This window comes from Rhinatrema bivittatum, chromosome 5 (assembly GCF_901001135.1).
Source record: "Rhinatrema bivittatum chromosome 5, aRhiBiv1.1, whole genome shotgun sequence".
Lineage (NCBI taxonomy): Eukaryota > Metazoa > Chordata > Amphibia > Gymnophiona > Rhinatrematidae > Rhinatrema > Rhinatrema bivittatum.
The window spans coordinates 147,776,845-147,794,540 of record NC_042619.1 but is presented as its reverse complement, the minus strand read 5'-3'; the positions used below and the strand labels follow the sequence as shown (position 1 = coordinate 147,794,540).

The 17,696-nt window shown below is 40.6% G+C and overlaps 1 protein-coding gene across 1 annotated transcript in view; it reads left to right on the top strand.

The window, feature by feature from the left end:
• DIAPH3 (diaphanous related formin 3) overlaps positions 1 to 17,696 on the top strand; it is a 1,173,174-nt gene that overhangs the window by 431,002 nt on the left and 724,476 nt on the right. Inside the window, exon 19 of the mRNA XM_029602990.1 lies at positions 15,553 to 15,647. Coding sequence (XP_029458850.1) covers positions 15,553 to 15,647 — 95 coding nt within the window. The remainder of the gene's footprint in view (positions 1 to 15,552; positions 15,648 to 17,696) is intronic.

Sequence of the window (17,696 nt, the reverse complement as noted above, 5' to 3'; positions counted from 1 at the left end):
GGTACCGGGATGCTCAAGTCCCAGATGTCCATTTGAGGATGGGCCTGTACCTGGGTGCCTGACACCCTGGACGTCCATGTGAGGATCATGTCCCGGGTGCTCAATAATGAGCCTGTGCCCAAGTCCTGGATGTCCATGAGAGAACCTCCGATTTGGACACCTGGCATAGGCCCTTTATGAGCGCCCCGGATCAATCCGCCGTTGCATGGACATCTAGGACCTGACTGCTTGGGGTACAGGCTCTTACCCAGACGCTCGAGTCCTAGTAATCCATTTGAGGACGGGACTGTATCTCCCCATGTGCCCTGCTCCTGTTGCCCTTCTATTATCTGCCTGTTGTGCTATGTCTCAGTGCTCCCCATGTGCCCTGCTCCTGTTGCCCTTCCATTAACTGCCTGGATATAGTCATGCCTGATACCTTTGATTGCAACAAACTTTTATTGTCCACAAATAAGACCTGATATTTGGGAACGATGTAGTTTTCAACACATATGCATTGGTATTAATTAGTTGAATGGGGTAAGCATTTTTTTTTGTATTCGCTTTGAATCCAAATACACTCACCAGCTGGTGGGGCGCCAGGTGTAGAGGGCTTGGAGCCATTCCCGCTCCTCATGCCTGAGTTTCTGGGTCCTCTTCTTCAACGCTTCCACCCGGCGGGTACAATTACAAATTAACATTGGTACCTGAACTCTCCACTGTTGTACAAAGGATGCTGGATTAACACAGTATTTGATTTTGTATGTTTTTATGCCCGGGAATGCATCAAGCACTATTGTAAAACAACATTTTTAATATTTCCTTTTTTTTCAGTCATAGCCATTTAGCGTTACTAGATATGCTCCATCAATAATGTTCAGCTGTATTGTATATAGTACATAGAAAACCTGCTAAACACAAAATAAAATATTTATCGCTTTAACATGGATACCCTTGTTCAATGACGAGTTGCTAAAAATTGTAAAGGACACCCTTATTTAATTGGGAGCAGCCAAAAATAGTCATTGATGCTCTTCTGTCTGGACATGGCTACAAAACTACTTCTAGGCACTTCAGGTCCCATCCATTGTATTGTGAGGCAATCCATAATTTGAAAAATGGAAACATAACAAAATAGGTGGGCATCCTCAAGATCAACGCAAGTTACCCAGAAAATCATCCATAAAGTCAACATCTAAAAATTTGCAGGCTTCTCTCTGATAAAACATTATAAAAAAAAAAAAAAAAGGGGAATGGACCCAACTTAACTCCCCTAGGAAGGAGGCCTGAGCATTAAATGTCACCCTGAGTGCCAGTCAGGCCTAATCAGCCTGTTTTTGGTCCCGCTGGTACCCAGGTAAAAAAATATAGGTGCTGCTCATTGGCAGCGTCGAGCTTGGCCAGCAACCTGACATCTTCCTCAAAAATATAACTGCAAGATACTCCCAAGGCCTGCATCTGTGATGTCTAGGTGTGGCCGCGGAGGACGGATGTCCTGGATCATGCGCAGATCTCACCCATTTGGAGGTTAGTTTTTATTGTCAAGCCCAGGATTTAAGCATCCATTACAAAGATGCCTAAGGCCTGGTCATAGCTGGGAGACGGATGCCCAAGCAACGCATATTGCTGACACCCAGGGCTTGGGCATGCACTATGGACCTTCTGTCTACCCATGCTAAAATCTTAGACATCCTGCACAAGGTGCCTGACATGCGCCTTTTTAATCATATGTTTTATTAATTATTTCCTTCCTAATTCCAAATACATTCAAAATACAGCTGGATAACACTGAGCAGACATAAATACCAATTAGGCCATCAGGAAACAGTAATCAAACATACAACTATCAAAACAAGCTTCGCATAATACAGTTATTCTCACAGGACAAGCAGGATGGTAGTCCTCACATATGGGGACATCAGGATGGAGCCCAATCACGGAATACTTTTGTCAAAGTTTCTATATCGATATCTATCTCGATATCTATCTCGATATCTCTATATATCTGAAGTCGGCTCGCGGGTCGAAAACTGGTCGCTCAATTTTGCCGGCATCCGGTTTCCGAACCGGTGGATGTCAGCAGGCTTGAGAACAGACACCGGCAAAATTGAGTGTCGGCTGTCAGACCGCTGACAGCCGCCGTTCCGGTCCAAAAGGAGGCGCTAGGGACACGCTAGTGTTCCTAGCACCTCCCTAGCTAGTGTCCCTAGCGCCTCCTTTTTGCCTGTTTCTACCGCCGGGCCTAATTTGCATAGTGAATCGCGCGCATAGGAAAGTGAGCCCGTTCTCCCGCGGACTTTACTGTATCGGCCCACAAGGCAGCTTGATTAATAGCAGTTAATGGACTTCTGCAAGACTTATCCAAACCTTTTTTAAACCCAGGTACACTAACTGCACTAACCACATCCTCTATCATCAAATTCCAGAGCTTAATTTTGCATTGTGTGAAAAGAAATGTGCTACTTGCTAATTTCATGGAGTGCCCATAGTCCTTCTTTTAGAAGAGAGAGTAAATATTAATTCACATTTACCCGTTCTATAGCCCTCATGATTTTAAAGACCTCTATCATATCCCCCCCCCCCCCCCCCAGCCATATTTCTCCAAGCTGAACAGCCCTACCTCTTTAGCTTTTCCTCATAGGGGAGCTTCTCCATCCCCTTTATCATTTTAGTTGCCCTTTCCGTACATTCTCCATCTCAACTATATATTTTTTTGAGATGTAGCAATCAGAATTGTACACAGTACTCAAGGTGCAGTCTCACCATGGAGCAATACTGAAGGTATTATGACATTTTCCATTTTATTCACCATTCCCTTCCTAATAATTCCTAACATTGTTTACTTTTTTGACTGCCGCTGTACACTGAGCTGACAATTTCACTTATATACTATGACGCCTAGATCTTTTTGCTGGGTGGTAGCTCCTAATATGGAACCTAATATCATGTAACTACAGCATGGATTATGATGTTTTGTGCAAAATAAAGAACTCCTGGTGTTCACTGATCCTCTTGTCTTGGTCGCAACTGCTATATTGGATAAGTTTCCGGTTTGCTTTTTTGGACCTTCTTATTAAATTTCATCTGCCATTTGTATGCCCAATCTTCCAGTCTTGCAAGGTCCTACTGCAATTTATCACAATCTGCTTGTGATTTAACTATTTTGTATCATCTGCCAAATTTGATTACCTCACTTGTTTTCCTTTCCAGAACATTTCTAAATATTGAAAAGCACTGGTCCAAGTACAGATCTCTGAGGCACTCCACTACTTACCCTTTTCCACTGAGAAAATTGACCATTTAATCCTTCTCTGTTTCCGGTCTTTCAACTAGTTTGTAATCCACGAAAGGACACCGCCTCCTATCTCATGACTTTTTAGTTTCCTTAGAAGCCTCTCATGAGGGACTTTGTCAAATGCCTTCTGAAAATCCATATAAACTACATTAACTGGTTCACATTTATCCACATGTTTATTAACCCCTTCAAAAAAAATGAAACAGATTTGTGACGTAAGACTTGCCTTGGGTAAATCCATGCTGTGTTCCATTAAACCGTGTCTTTTCTATATGCTCTGTGATCTTGATCTTTAGAATAGTTTCCACTATTTTTCCCGGCACTGAACTCAGATTCACTGCTCTATAGTTTCCTGGATTGCCCTTGTAGCCCTTTTTAAATATTGGTATTACATTGGCCACCCTCCAGTCTTCAAGTACAGTGGATGAGTTTAATGATAGGTTACAAATTTTAACTATAATAGATCTGAAATTTCATTTCAGAGTTCCTTCAGAACCCTGGGGTGCTTACCAACTGGTCCAGGTGATTTGCTGCTCTTTAGTTTGTTAATATGATGAAGTGATTTGGTTCACTTCATCTGAATCATCACCCTTGAAACCATCTCCAGAACAGGTATCTCTCCAACATCCTCATTAGTAAACACAGAAGCAAAACAGTCAGTTAGTCTTTCTGCAATGGTCTTATCTTCCTAAGAGCCCCTTTAACCCAACCGACTCACTCACAGATTTCTTGCTTTGTATTATTTTTAAAGTTTTTATATGGGTTTTTGCCTGTACTGCCCAACTTCATTTCAAATTTTCTCTTAGGTTGCCTTATCAATGTTTTATGCTTAATTTGTCAATGATTATGCTTTTTCCTATTTTCTTCAGATTGATTCCTTCTTCCAATTTTTGAAGGATGATTTTTTTGGCTAAAATAGCCTCTTTCGCCTAATCTTTTAACCATGCTGGTAATTGTTTGCCTTCCTTCCACCTTTATTAATGCATGGAATTACAACTGTACTGTGCTTCTAAGATTGCATTTTTAAATATGCACACCTGTTTTCACTTTTAAACTTTGCAGCTGCATCTTTGTTTTTTCTAATTTTCCTCACTTTATCAAAGTTTCCCTTTTGAAAATGTAATGTTAAAGCTGTAGATTTACATATTGTCCCCATTCTAGTCATTAGTTCAAATTTGATTGCTATGATCACTATTGCCAAGTGATGTGTTTGTGGCATTGTGGACCCTTGGTCGCTGTGGAGATAACTCCGCCCATGGGGAGGGGCCCCATGGGGAACCTCAGCGATAGGCTGAAATCAAATAGCAGACACAGTATGGATGGAGGCTTTATTGTAGGCAGGAAGGTAAGGCACTGAGATCCACGAGGTGCCAATACGTTCAACAGGCTCGGATATATAATCTCACCCAGATGTTCATGATAGGTGGGAGCTCGCATTGCGGGTAATGCCACGGCTATTGGGTGGGGCTGGAGCACCGGATCGTAGAGGTACTCTCAGGAATATAGGCGTCTTCCTGATGATGCAGGGGCAGGGGGCCTTGCACCATTTGTTTTCTTTCTGTCTCAGGTCTTGTTTACGTTTTCGGAGTTCATTGGAGAACCAAGGCTGTTTATTTTTTTGAGCTGGGCTGATTTTTTTTGTTTGTCAAGAGTGGGCATAATTTTATTAGCTACTGCTTCCGTGATGCTGTGCCATGAGAGTAGGGCCGAGTTAGGATTTGAGACATCTAGGTTGGGAAATTCTTTGGCTAGTAGTTCGCTGAGGACATCAGAGGTGCACAGTCTCCTGTAGTGAAATGTCGATTGGAGGGGGTGAGAGATAGGACTTTCTTTCATTGTGAGGGTGGTGGAGATCAGTGAATGGTCAGACCAGGGGACTGGGATGCATTCAGGAGGGGTGCAAAGTGTGAAGCCAGAGATAATGAAAATAAGATCTAGCGTGTGGCCAGCTTTATGAGTGGGCTTATTAATAATTTGCTTGAAGCCCATGGCTGTGAGGGAGGTGAGAAATGCTTCGCAATTGGTAGAGAGTGGGGTTGAATCAACATGAAGGTTGAAATCCCCTAAGATCATAGCAGGGGAATCCAAGTTTAAATATGGTTTCTACAATAAGGGAGGCATCTGAGTCTAGAAGTCCTGGCGAAGCATATATGAAGAGGATTTGAAGCAAGTTTGATTTGAAAAGGCCTGCTTCTAGTTTAGATGAAGCCTTGGCTGGTTGAAGGGTTAGCCCCAGCTCTTTTTTGGTGGCTAAAAGAAGGCCTCCACCTCCTCTCTTTTTTTTTTTTTGTCTGGGAAGTGAGAAGACATCGTTAAGTTGTGTAGGTAGCTGATATATCAAGGCAATATCCGTGGGTTTGAGCCAGGTTTCCATAATAGCGCAAATGTCTGGCTTTGAGTCAAGGAAATAATCATTAAGAATATGCGATTTCTTTGTGAGAGATTGTGCATTGAAGAGTGTCAATGAGAATAATGCAGGACCTAGGAGTTGGGTGAAAGGGGAGATCATGATTGGGATGAGGGTTCTGTTGGAGCGTGACCGGGAATGCGTGGGTGATTTTCCAATGGTGAGGAGACTGTGGTGAATGATGGGGATTGGGTAGCCTTGTGTCATGCTTCTCTTAAACATAGAAACATAGAAATGACGGCAGAAGAAGACCAATCGGTCCATCCAGTCTGTCCAGCAAGCTTCACACTTCTTTTTTCTGATACTTCTCTGTTTCTCTTGGCTCTTAGTAACCTTAGGTTCTATTTCCCTTTCACCCCCGCTATTAATGTAGAGAGCAGTGATGGAGCTGCTTCCAAGTGAAAATATTAAGTTTGATTAGTTGGCTAAGTGGCAGCATAGTTTCTCTGCCGTTGAAGCAGAGGAGCAATGCTGGATATGCATTGAAAGTGAAGTATGCCTTGAAAGTCACATTAACTATCATCAAATATTGAAAAGCCTAATAATTGGTAATTGAATAAGCGTAATAATTGGTAATACCTATAGCCCATGAACCCATCCCTGTTTTTGTTTGTTTGTTTTTTCTTTTTTAATTGGGAGATGGCAACCCTCCATCCTTTCGCTCCGAGAAGGTGGAACACCAACCACTGGCCACTGGCATCCCACTCCGTGAATGCCTCTGTGGCTACTGCCGCTCAATTCAGTGTTTTGTTGCCTGCTCTTTATACACGTCCTCTAGACCTGATGGATCCACAGTGTTTATCCCACGCCCCTTTGAAGTGCTCACAGTTTTGGACTTCACCCACTTCCTCCGGAAGGGCATTCCAGGCATCCACCACTCTCTCCGTGAAGAAATACTTCCTGACATTGGTTCTTAGTCTTCCTCCTTGGAGCCTCAGCTCGTGACCTCTGGTTCTGCTGATTTTTTTTCTGACGGAAAAGGTTTTGTCGTCGTCTTTGGATCATTAAAGTTTTTCAAGTATCTGAAAGTCTGAATCATATCACCCTGCTCCTCCTTTCCTCCAGAGTGTACATATTTAGATTCTTCAATCTCTCCTCGTATGACATCCGATGAAGACCCTCCACCTTTCTGGTCGCCCTTCTCTGTACCGCTTCAATCTTGTCTCTGTCTCTTTGTAGATACAGTCTCCAGAACTGAACACAGTACTCCAGGTGAGGCCTCACCAAGGACCTTTACAAGGGGATAATCACTTTCCTTTTCTTACTCGATATTCCTCTCTCTATGCAGCCCAGCATTCTTCTGGCTTTTGCTATCGCCTTGTCGCATTGTTTCGCAGACTTCATACCATTAGACACTATAACCCCAAGGTCTCTCTCCTGCTCTGTGCACATCAGCCTTCCCCCCCCCCCCCCCCCATCGAATACAGTTCATTCGGATTTCCACTCCCCACATGCATGACTTTGCACTTCTTGGCATTGAATCTCAGCTGCCATATCTTCGACCACTCTTCCAGTTTCCTTAAATCCCGTCTCATTCTCTCCACTCCTTCCGGCGTGTCCACTTTGTTGCAGATCTTAATGTCGTCCGCAAAAAGACAAATCTTACCTTCTATCCCGTCCACAATGTCGCTCACAAAGATATTGAACAGGACCGGTCCCAACACTGATCCTTGCGGTACACCACTTAAAACCGCTCTCTCTTCAGAGTAAGTTCCATGTGTTGTGAAGTAGCTGAGTATTGAGTGAGAGTCTGTCTGCTGGAAGGCTGGGGAGTGGTTGAATGCTGAGTGAAGATCCGTCTGTTGGAGTGCTGTTAGAATGTTGAGTGAGAATCCATTGTTGAGAGAGAGTCTGTCTGTCAGAATGCTGAGTGAGAGCCTGTAGCTGCGTGAAAGACTGACTGCTAGGGTTTGAGGGAGGAAGATTGCTACTGAGCATCATTCTGGTGCACACAAAGGGGTGCACAAAGGGCAGGCCGCTTTGTCGCGCAGCCCTGCTTTAAAGGGCTTTTTTTCAATTTTTTCCCCTCTTTCCTGCCTCCCTCCCAGGCACTGACGTCAGCGCAGCTCTTACTGGCGATTGGTCGGTGGCTCAAAGCTCAGGGAAGGGAAGGCAGCATGGTCCTCGGGTCACTGGGCTGCAGGCTGGATCGGGTCCTGCAGGGTGGATTGGGTCCGGGCAGGAAGGTAAGTCCGGCGAAAAGGAAGTGCCGCGGGCAGTAGCCCTACTTTAAAGGACTTTTTTTCAATTTTTTTCCCTCTTTCCTGCCTCCCTCCCAGGCACTGACATCAGCACAGCTCTTATCGGTTGGGTTCTTGGTCTCCGATGACAAATCCTGAATTAAAACACAACTGTGTTTAGATTTTCAGTGGCTAGTGATGTGAGTTGGCAACAGGACAATTGGGGGGGAATCCCTGCGAGGGATGCTCACACTTGCGAGGATGTTATGGACATATGGAATCACAGATGCATAAATCCGCAGGACTGATTTCATTAAAGATATTTAAATAACCGCTAAAACTGATCAATTCACTAGATCAATTTTTTTTTTTTTTTTTTACAGCAATGGCTGTTACAGGATGAATATATTCAAAAGTGAATCATTGATTATCTTTCAAAGAACCTCTGTGCCTCTCACGGTGATGATAGTTTCAGCTGCTTGTTCTACGGGTGGATCTGGCGTAACATTTTCTGCAACCTTCACTTGCATCCCAAAGCACAAAGCAACGTTATAGAGCATGCAGCAGGCCATAATGCTTGCAACCTTTTACGCACTGTACTGCAAGGCACTACCAGACTGGTCCAAGCATCTGAATCTGCTTTTCAGCATGCTAAATGTATGCTCAATAATATTTTGTCTGCTGGTGTGTGCCTCATTATAACGCCTAATCGGAGAAAGTTCTTTTTTACTCAACGCACAATTAAACTCTGGAATTTGTTGCCAGAGAATGTGGTTCGTGCAGTTAGTATAGCTGTGTTTAAAAAAGGATTGGATAAGTTCTTGGAGGAGAAGTCCATTACCTGCTATTAAGTTCACTTAGAGAATAGCCACTGCCATTAGCAATGGTTACATGGAATAGACTTAGTTTTTGGGTACTTGCCAGGTTCTTATGGCCTGGATTGGCCACTGTTGGAAACAGGATGCTGGGCTTGATGGACCCTTGGTCTGACCCAGTATGGCATTTTCTTATGTTCTTATGTTCTTATGCCTTTTGGCTGCTATGTGTGGGGACAGGAGCGGAGTTAGCAGCCATGTCTTACAGCCAGAGCTGCCATCACCTATAAAAGGGGAAATAAATATTGCATTAACAAGCAGTCATGAATACTCGGTGGTGCAGAAATAATTTCTTTAAACTGCTTACAACATACATCTTTTCCCACAGTGGGCCAGTGAACTCCCCCTGGGCCCACATACCTCCAACCCACCTATTTGTCTATAATCCCAGCCCGAAGCAAATGTTACTTACCAAGCAGCCAGCCATCACCGTATCTTCCCCGTGGGAAATGAGTTCTAAGTGATGAATGGGCAAGGATGTAGGAATCATGGCAGCTTCCTGGAAATCTTGACACTACATTCAATATTCAAAGGTGTGCATCACAGACAACCTGCACATTTATGGAATGGAATTCCTTGCGTTGCAGAATGCATTTTCCTATTCTCATTTCAGTGGCTATGTGATATTAGTGCAGTCTATTGCACCCAACACATTGGGCATCCTGGCTATTTCAAAGAAACTACACTGGATTTCCTGAAGTTGGGTTGGGTCCACAGGATAGTAGATATACTGCTTCATCATTGCCCTGAAGACTTGTCCTAAGTGATGAGAAACAGAGGACTGATCCACCCCAGAAGAGATGCCATCAATTTTATGGAAACTTCCAGTGTCAAAAATGTGCAAAGCACAGAGAAGTTTAACCACCCCAGGCATGGCATGGTTGCGATTTGTGAAGGGGTCAAGGTCACTGTGCAGGTGCTCATAAAGGGTAAAAATTGCCTGAGAGCTAAGAGAGGTATCTGCGCACCACATCTGACTTGCACAATCCAAGGAGGGTTGTCCTTGGTCGAAGGATACAATGCTGGCAGGATCTACTGATGGATCTGGGCTGTACCTACAAACAAACAAAAAGGAACATAAGACATACTATACTTGGTCAGACGAAGGGCCCATCAAGGTCAGCATCCTCTGTTTGAAATTAAAGATAACCAGTTAGGAATAGCTATTGTCCACAAATCCATGTAAATATAACTTTCTCACAGGACAAGCAGGATGGTAGTCCTCACATATGGGTGACATCAACAGGATGGAGCCCAATCACGGAACACTTTTGTCAAAGTTTCTAGAACTTTGAATGGCACCTACTGGCATGTCCAACATAGCAGTAACCCTGCATCCAGCAGGGGTCCCCTTTCAGTCTCTCTTATCACTTGGCCGATATTGCTAAGTTTATTCAGGTTTTTTCCCAGATAATCTTTACATTTGCGCTGCTAGCGCATTGTGCAATCTGTATCCATACCCCCGCTTGCGTTCATCTTTTCCATGGACATTTTTAATATTCAGGTCGGCACATTTTTTTGTATCTTTTTTTATACCGTGTATTTATAATAGCCGATGTATTTTACAATTTTTATATATATTCATTTATTTATTGATTTTTCCATTTTTAGCTTGGCATACATAATTTTAAGAAGTATACTGGTTTTTAGTTACAGGCAAAGGTAATCATTGATTACAATAATATTCTAATTGTTTTAAATAATTTTTAGTAAATTTTGATATAAGTTTAAAATATAGACGGGTCGTGTGCTGTCTTTCATTTCACAATTGTTTTTATGGGGTTACCTTATTTAATTTAGATCAATTGCTGCTGTTTGAACGGACATTACTTCCTGTCGGAGTTTGGAGCCGCAAAGTTATGTTGTTTTTTTGAATGCACATTAATTGTGCACCCATTCTGTTTTTTAAGATTTTGAGTGCATAAATATCATGTGCCCATGAGGTAATTACGTTTTTTAGCTCATTTTCAATCCTTAATTTCAATTCTTAATTTTTATTTTTTGTAATTTTCTCATATTAATATGAATCATTTTGTATTTAAGTCTGTTTATGAACTTCCATGTGAAGAGCATACCTACTCAACTTGACATTCATGTTTTGGACACTGTTAGCAATGAGGTATGATCTTAACCATTTTTACTACCAAAAAATTTTAAAAGAATAGTTTTTCCCTTCAGAGAGAGATATTTTATGTCTTATTATTTTTTTCCTGATTAGGCTTGAGAGATTGAAAAGCACATCTTAAAAAGTGACAATTTGTTGTTCTCAGGAAAAAAATCAATTTTTACAAGTGCCTTGGTTTTGTTTTAATGTTCCCCTTTTCTTGCCCTGCCCCCCTTTTTCTCAGTACACGTTTGCACCTTTATTTATATGACTACAAGTCTTTGTATGTTTAAAATTTTATGTTAAGTTATTCCTGTATCAGTGTGTTCTTAATTCAAATTATTTATTTTATTTTAGCCCCTGAATCAGCCCTTTGATGGGCGAAACTCAGGCCTAGAGTCGGGCAATTGTCTATTTAATAAACAAGAACGTCTAAGGACTTTCGGCTATTTTTTGTTTTATTCCTCACAGCTTTTTTAGACCGTCTTCCTCTTTGCTTTTTGGGTCCTACAATGGTGCTTGCAACAAGCTATTGTTTTCTTTGTCATCTTTGACATTTTCGACATCGCTCTCATACAGCATGTTGTCTTCTGTGCCGTTCATGGCATTGCTTATACTGCTCTTCAAGAAAGAACGGGGAATCATGTCTGAAGAAATATTGTACAGCAACCAAACAAAGAGCAAAAAATCGCGACCCTGTCAAAACTTAACAGCAAAAACACAAAAGGAATCGCCACCTACATTCACTAATCACACCGTTTATGTCAAGATTAAATCAAAAAAAATCATTTAAAGTGATAAATTGATAGAAACAGGACTGCATCAGCAAGCCTTTGTCAACGTTCACAATAAACTTATTGAGACGTCCGGTCTTCTCAATCATTTGCAGCCTGTTTTTTCAGAAAGTTTTTAAAGCCCACAGTGACCACTTCTCATCGGGGCAATGCAAAATTCAAAAGCCAAAATATTCAAGAGCCCACGGCGAATATCTCTCATAGGGGCAAAACTGAATTCAAAGAACAATGTCTCTAGCAAAAAAAATTTTTTTCAATGCGCTGAAGTTGAAGTATGACATAGCACATTCAAATCGCAGACACTTGATCAGATCACATTCATTCAAACAACATCGTATCGATGCCTTCTTATAAGCAGGTGCCTGGGATGCCAACTCAACAGCGGCCGTGTTTCGCAGCCTACCGGCTGCTTCTTCAGGAGTCTAGTTTCTAAACGATAAATACCATAACAAAAAATCAGCATGTATAACTTCATAAAAGCTAGTACTTAACTGACAACGGTGCGGTCACCTATTAGAAGTAGGACCGAAGTCTCAAGTCATCCTCTCCAACAAAACGCCGAGCTAGAGACCGCATCCAACTAGTCTGACTAATTAAATAGCCCGCTCTTTAGCGGACGTGATGACGTCATACAAGACGTGTGCGATCGTCAGAACTGGGATGTGAAGGCGAGAACTCATCATAAAAAGACATTCAACTCAATAATGCATTGGAGTTGAATGTCTTTTTATGATGAGTTCTCGCCTTCACATCCCAGTTCTGACGATCGCACACGTCTTGTATGACGTCATCACGTCCGCTAAAGAGCGGGCTATTTAATTAGTCAGACTAGTTGGATGCGGTCTCTAGCTCGGCGTTTTGTTGGAGAGGATGACTTGAGACTTCGGTCCTACTTCTAATAGGTGACCGCACCGTTGTCAGTTAAGTACTAGCTTTTATGAAGTTATACATGCTGATTTTTTGTTATGGTATTTATCGTTTAGAAATTAGACTCCTGAAGAAGCAGCCGGCAGGCTGCGAAACACGGCCGCTGTTGAGTTGGCATCCCAGGCACCTGCTTATAAGAAGGCATCGGTACGATGTTGTTTGAATGAATGTGATCTGATCAAGTGTCTGCGATTTGAATGTGCTATGTCATCCCATAAAAATACCTCAACTTCAGCGCATTGAAAATTTGTTGCTAGAGACATTGTTCTTTGAATTCAGTTTTGCCCCTATGAGAGATATTCGCCGTGGGCTCTTGAATATTTTGGCTTTTGAATTTTGCATTGCCCCGATGAGAAGTGGTCACTGTGGGCTTTAAAAACTTTCTGAAAAAACAGGCTGCAAATGATTGAGAAGACCGGACGTCTCAATAAGTTTATTGTGAACGTTGACAAAGGCTTGCTGATGCAGTCCTGTTTCTATCAATTTATCACTTTAAATGATTTTTTTTGATTTAATCTTGACATAAACGGTGTGATTAGTGAATGTAGGTGGCGATTCCTTTTGTGTTTTTGCTGCTGAAGAAATATTGTCCCATGCATCTTTGACCCGTTTTGCAGCAAGGTGATTATAAGGCTTCATTAAATTCCCTCCTTTGGTTACACGCACATCTCCAGACCACATCCACTCCTGCCACATCCTTCTAACGCAATCTTTTATTGGCTTCTTTAAGGAAAACATCAAGAAGCTGCAACACTGATATCTGGCCTCCAGGTATAGCAGCCAACGTTATACTTTCACATTTATATTTGCACTGAAATGCTAATCCATAGTGAACAGCTATGGATCCAACATTGTATATAAGAACATAAGAAATTGCCATGCTGGGTCAGACCCAAGGGTCGATCAAGCCTAGCATCCTGTTTCCAACAGAGGCCAAACCAGGCCACAAGAACCTGGCAATTACCCAAACACTAAGAAGATCCCATGCTACTGATGCAATTAATAGCAGTGGCTATTCCCTAAGTAAACTTGATTAATAGCCATTAATGGACTTCTCCTCAAGAACTTATCCAAACCTTTTTTGAACCCAGCTATACTAACTGCACTAACCACAACCTCTGGCAAGAAATTCCAGAGCTTTATTGTGTGTTGAGTGAAAAATAACTTTCTCCATTTAGTCTTAAATGTGCTAATTGCTAACTTCATGGAATGCTCCCTAGTCCTTCTTTTATTCGAAAGTGTAAATAACCGAGTCACATCTACTCGTTCAAGACGTTTTATGATGTTAAAGACCTCTATCTTATCCCCCATCAGCCGTCTCTTCTCCAAGCTGAACAGCCTAACTTTGTCAGCTTTTCCTCATAGGGGAGCTGTTCATCCCCTTTATCATTTTGGTTGCCCTTCTCTGTACCTTCTGCATTGCAACCATATCTTTTTTGAGATGCGGCGACCAGAATTGTAGACAGTATTCAAGGTGCGGTCTCGCCATGGAGCGATTATAGAGGCATTATGACATTTTCCGTTCTATTAACAATTCCCTTCCTAATAATTCCTAACATTGTCTGCTTTTTTGACGGCTGCAGCACACTGAGCCGACTATTTTAAAGTATTATCCACTATGATTCCTAGATCTTTTTCCTGGGTGGTAGTTCCTAATATGGAACCTAACATTGTGTAACTACAGCAAGGGTTATTTCTCCCTATATGCAACACCTTGCACTTGTCCACATTAAATTTCATCTGCCATTTGGATGCCAGTCTTGCAAGGTCCTCCTGTAATGTATCACAGTCTGCTTGTGATTTAACTACTCTGAATAATTTTGTATCATCTGCAAATATATATATTTATATATATATATATATATATATATATATATATATATAAATGATCTGGAAAAGAATACGAGTGAGGTTATCAAATTTCCACTGAGAAAACTGACCATTATTCCTATTATCTGTTTCCTGTCTGTTAACCAGTTTGTAATCCACGAAAGGACATCGCTTCCTATCCCATGACTTTTTAGTTTTCTTAGAAGCCTCTCATGAGGGTCTTTGTCAAATGCCTTCTGAAAATCCAAATACACTACATCTACCGGTTCACCTTTATCCACATGTTTATTAACCCCTTCAAAAAATGAAGCAGATTTGTTAGGCAAGACTTCCCATGGGTAAATCCATGTTGACTGTGTTCCATTAAATCATGTCTTTCTATGTGCTCTACGATTTTGATCTTGAGAACAGTTTCCACTATTTTTCCCGGCACTGAATTCAGGTTCGCTGGCCTATAGTTACCTGGATCTCCCCTGTAACATTTTTTAAATATTAGGGTTACATTGGCTACCCTCCAGTCTTCAGGTACAATGGATGATTTTAGTGACAGGTTACAAATTTTAACAGGTCAGAAATTTCATTTTTGAGTTTTTTCAGTACCCTAGGATGCATACCATCCGGTCCAGGTGATTTGATACTGTTTAGTTTGTCAATCTGACTTACTACATGCTGGGCACAACTCATGGTGGACAGTTTTTAGACTAAATGTTTGCTATCCCATGCACAGAATCCAAAAGTGTTCTTAAAGGCCGATTTCATGGAAGAAATTTCTCTGGTTATATGCAAATATAATCTGTATATACTATTTTCTGTATGTTTAACACTCAGTGCATATTTGTATTAAATCAAAATTATCAAATCATATTTATTAATTTAGTTCAGTTTTAAATTATAGTAGTAGTATTTAAGGTAGTACTTCAACATGGCCAATTAAATGGTAAATGGTCATTTACAATAAGATTTAGGTTTTCTGTTAATATTTCCAGAACTTGTCATGGTTGGCAGAAATTTGCCTAATCTATTAATAATTGATTAATAAGATTGTTTATTGTAGGTATACTAAGTAAAGATATTCAGGACATTTGCTGCTTTTGAGGTAACACTAGAATTTTAATATTAATATATTTTCATATCTGTTTCTCTCCTTTAAAAATGTGTTAGCCATTTTCCTGGGTTCATTTCGAATGCCATATGAGGAAATTAAAAGAATGATATTAGAAGTGGATGAAGCACAGTTAGCAGAGTCCATGATTCAGGTAAACAAATTTGCATATAATAAAAATACACTGCAATTTAAGTATCACATTGTCAAGGCTTGGAACCAAAAGTAGTAATTAACACACATCATTTGGCTTCAAACTCACTGTTGTATAATTAGTTTTCTTAGAATTAGTTCTTGTATTTGATTCTTGATTTGAAATCATTTTTTATATTGTATTTGCAAAATAAATTTGACTCCATCAAAACTTAGATGCATCTGTTCTTGTAGAGTTTAAAAGACTAATTTATAAATCTCGATTGCATATATTTCCATATAATTATTTCAGGAAAATAGTGTTAAATACTTTTCTTTTTTGGTACTCTAATTTCCATTAGATATTATGTATTCTTTGCAACTGTTTTGCATAAAGCTATCATATTAGTGGGCTTCTGGTCAAGAGTTAGGTGGAAATAAAATTTTCTATTCAATTAGAATTGATTTGACCTTGGTCTTTGCCGTCAGGTATTTCCGACAGCCGCTTATCTGTGAATTCTTCCCTAGAGCTTATTTACGCAGCACTTCACATTCCACAGCATTTTATTCAAAGTAGAAAATCAATACAGTACTGTTTGGAAAGAAGCTTGCAGGTTTTTGACGTTACTGCTGTTCAATGTTTTATTTAAAGAATTAGAAGTTTAAAAAAATGACTATGCTCCTTGCAACATGATCATCAGGTTATAGTGCAACCTTTTAAAGCTTAGTCTGGATTGTCTAAATTATCCAGTATACCTAGATATGTTAGACTGAATTTGGATATGTGACATGTTTTTGGTTTATTTTACAGAATAGCTGTTTGTCATAGAAGATAGTTGTAACCTTTAGGAAGTTGCAACTCATGTACCTGATTTTCCCAAGATTTTGTCCTTTTGATGAAGATACAAGTTGCAGGAGCTAAGTTTTGACATGATTGGTCCCTTGTCCTTTTTGTCTGAGCTTGAGTACCTGTACAAGAAAAGGGGAAGTGGAGATCAGGTGAAGGAAGTTTTAAAGCCGAGTGAAAAAATGTTAGTTATACACCTTCTCCTCATTGTGGATTGAATGATGTAGCAACCATTGAAAACGTAGGAGGCTTTAACATACTAGTAAAAAAAAAAAAAATAGTTCTTATTCCATGCAGAAATAAACAGCAAAAAATGTGATACCTTTTTATTTTACTAATCTAAATAAGAAAATAAAGAATAATAATAAAAAGTAGAATCAGAGTTGTTCTTATAAAACTATTTTACCTCTGAGGTGGACTTATAAACAAAAAGAACATGCCATAGTGGGTCAGACCAAGTGTCCATCAAGCCCAGCATCCTGTTCCAACAGTGACCAATCCAGGCTATAAGAACCTGGCAAGTATGCAAAAACTAAGTCTATCCCATGCTACTGATGCTAGTAATAGCAGTGGCTATTTTCCAAGTCAACTTGATTAATAGCAGGTAATTGACTTCTCCTCCAAGAACTTATCCAAACCTTTTCTTTTAAACCCAGCTACACTAACTACACTAACCACACATCCCCTGGCAAGAAATTCCAGAGTTTGTGTGTTGAGTGAAAAAGAACTTTCTCCAATTAGTTTTAAATGTGCTACATGCTAACTTCATGGAGTGCCCCTAGTCCTTCTATTATCCGTAAGGGTAAATAACAGATCCACATTTACCCGTTCTAGACTTCTCATGATTTTAAACACCTCTATCACATTCCCCCCTCAGCCGTCTCTTCTCCAAGCTTAAACAGTCCTAACCTCTTTAGTCTTTCCTCTTAGGGGAGCTGTTCCATTCCCTTTATCATTTTCATTGCCTTCTCTGTACCTTCTCCATCGCAATTATATCTTTCCTGGGATGCGGCAACCAGATTTGTACACAGTATTCAAGGTGCCGTCTCACCATGGAGCGATAATTTTCCATTTTATTCACCATTCCCTTTCTAATAACTCCTAACATCCTGTTTGCTTTTATGACTGCTGCAGCACTACTGAACCGATGATTTTAATGGTTTATCCACTATGACGCCTAGATCTCTTTCCTGCGTGCTAGCTCCTAATATGGAACCTAACATC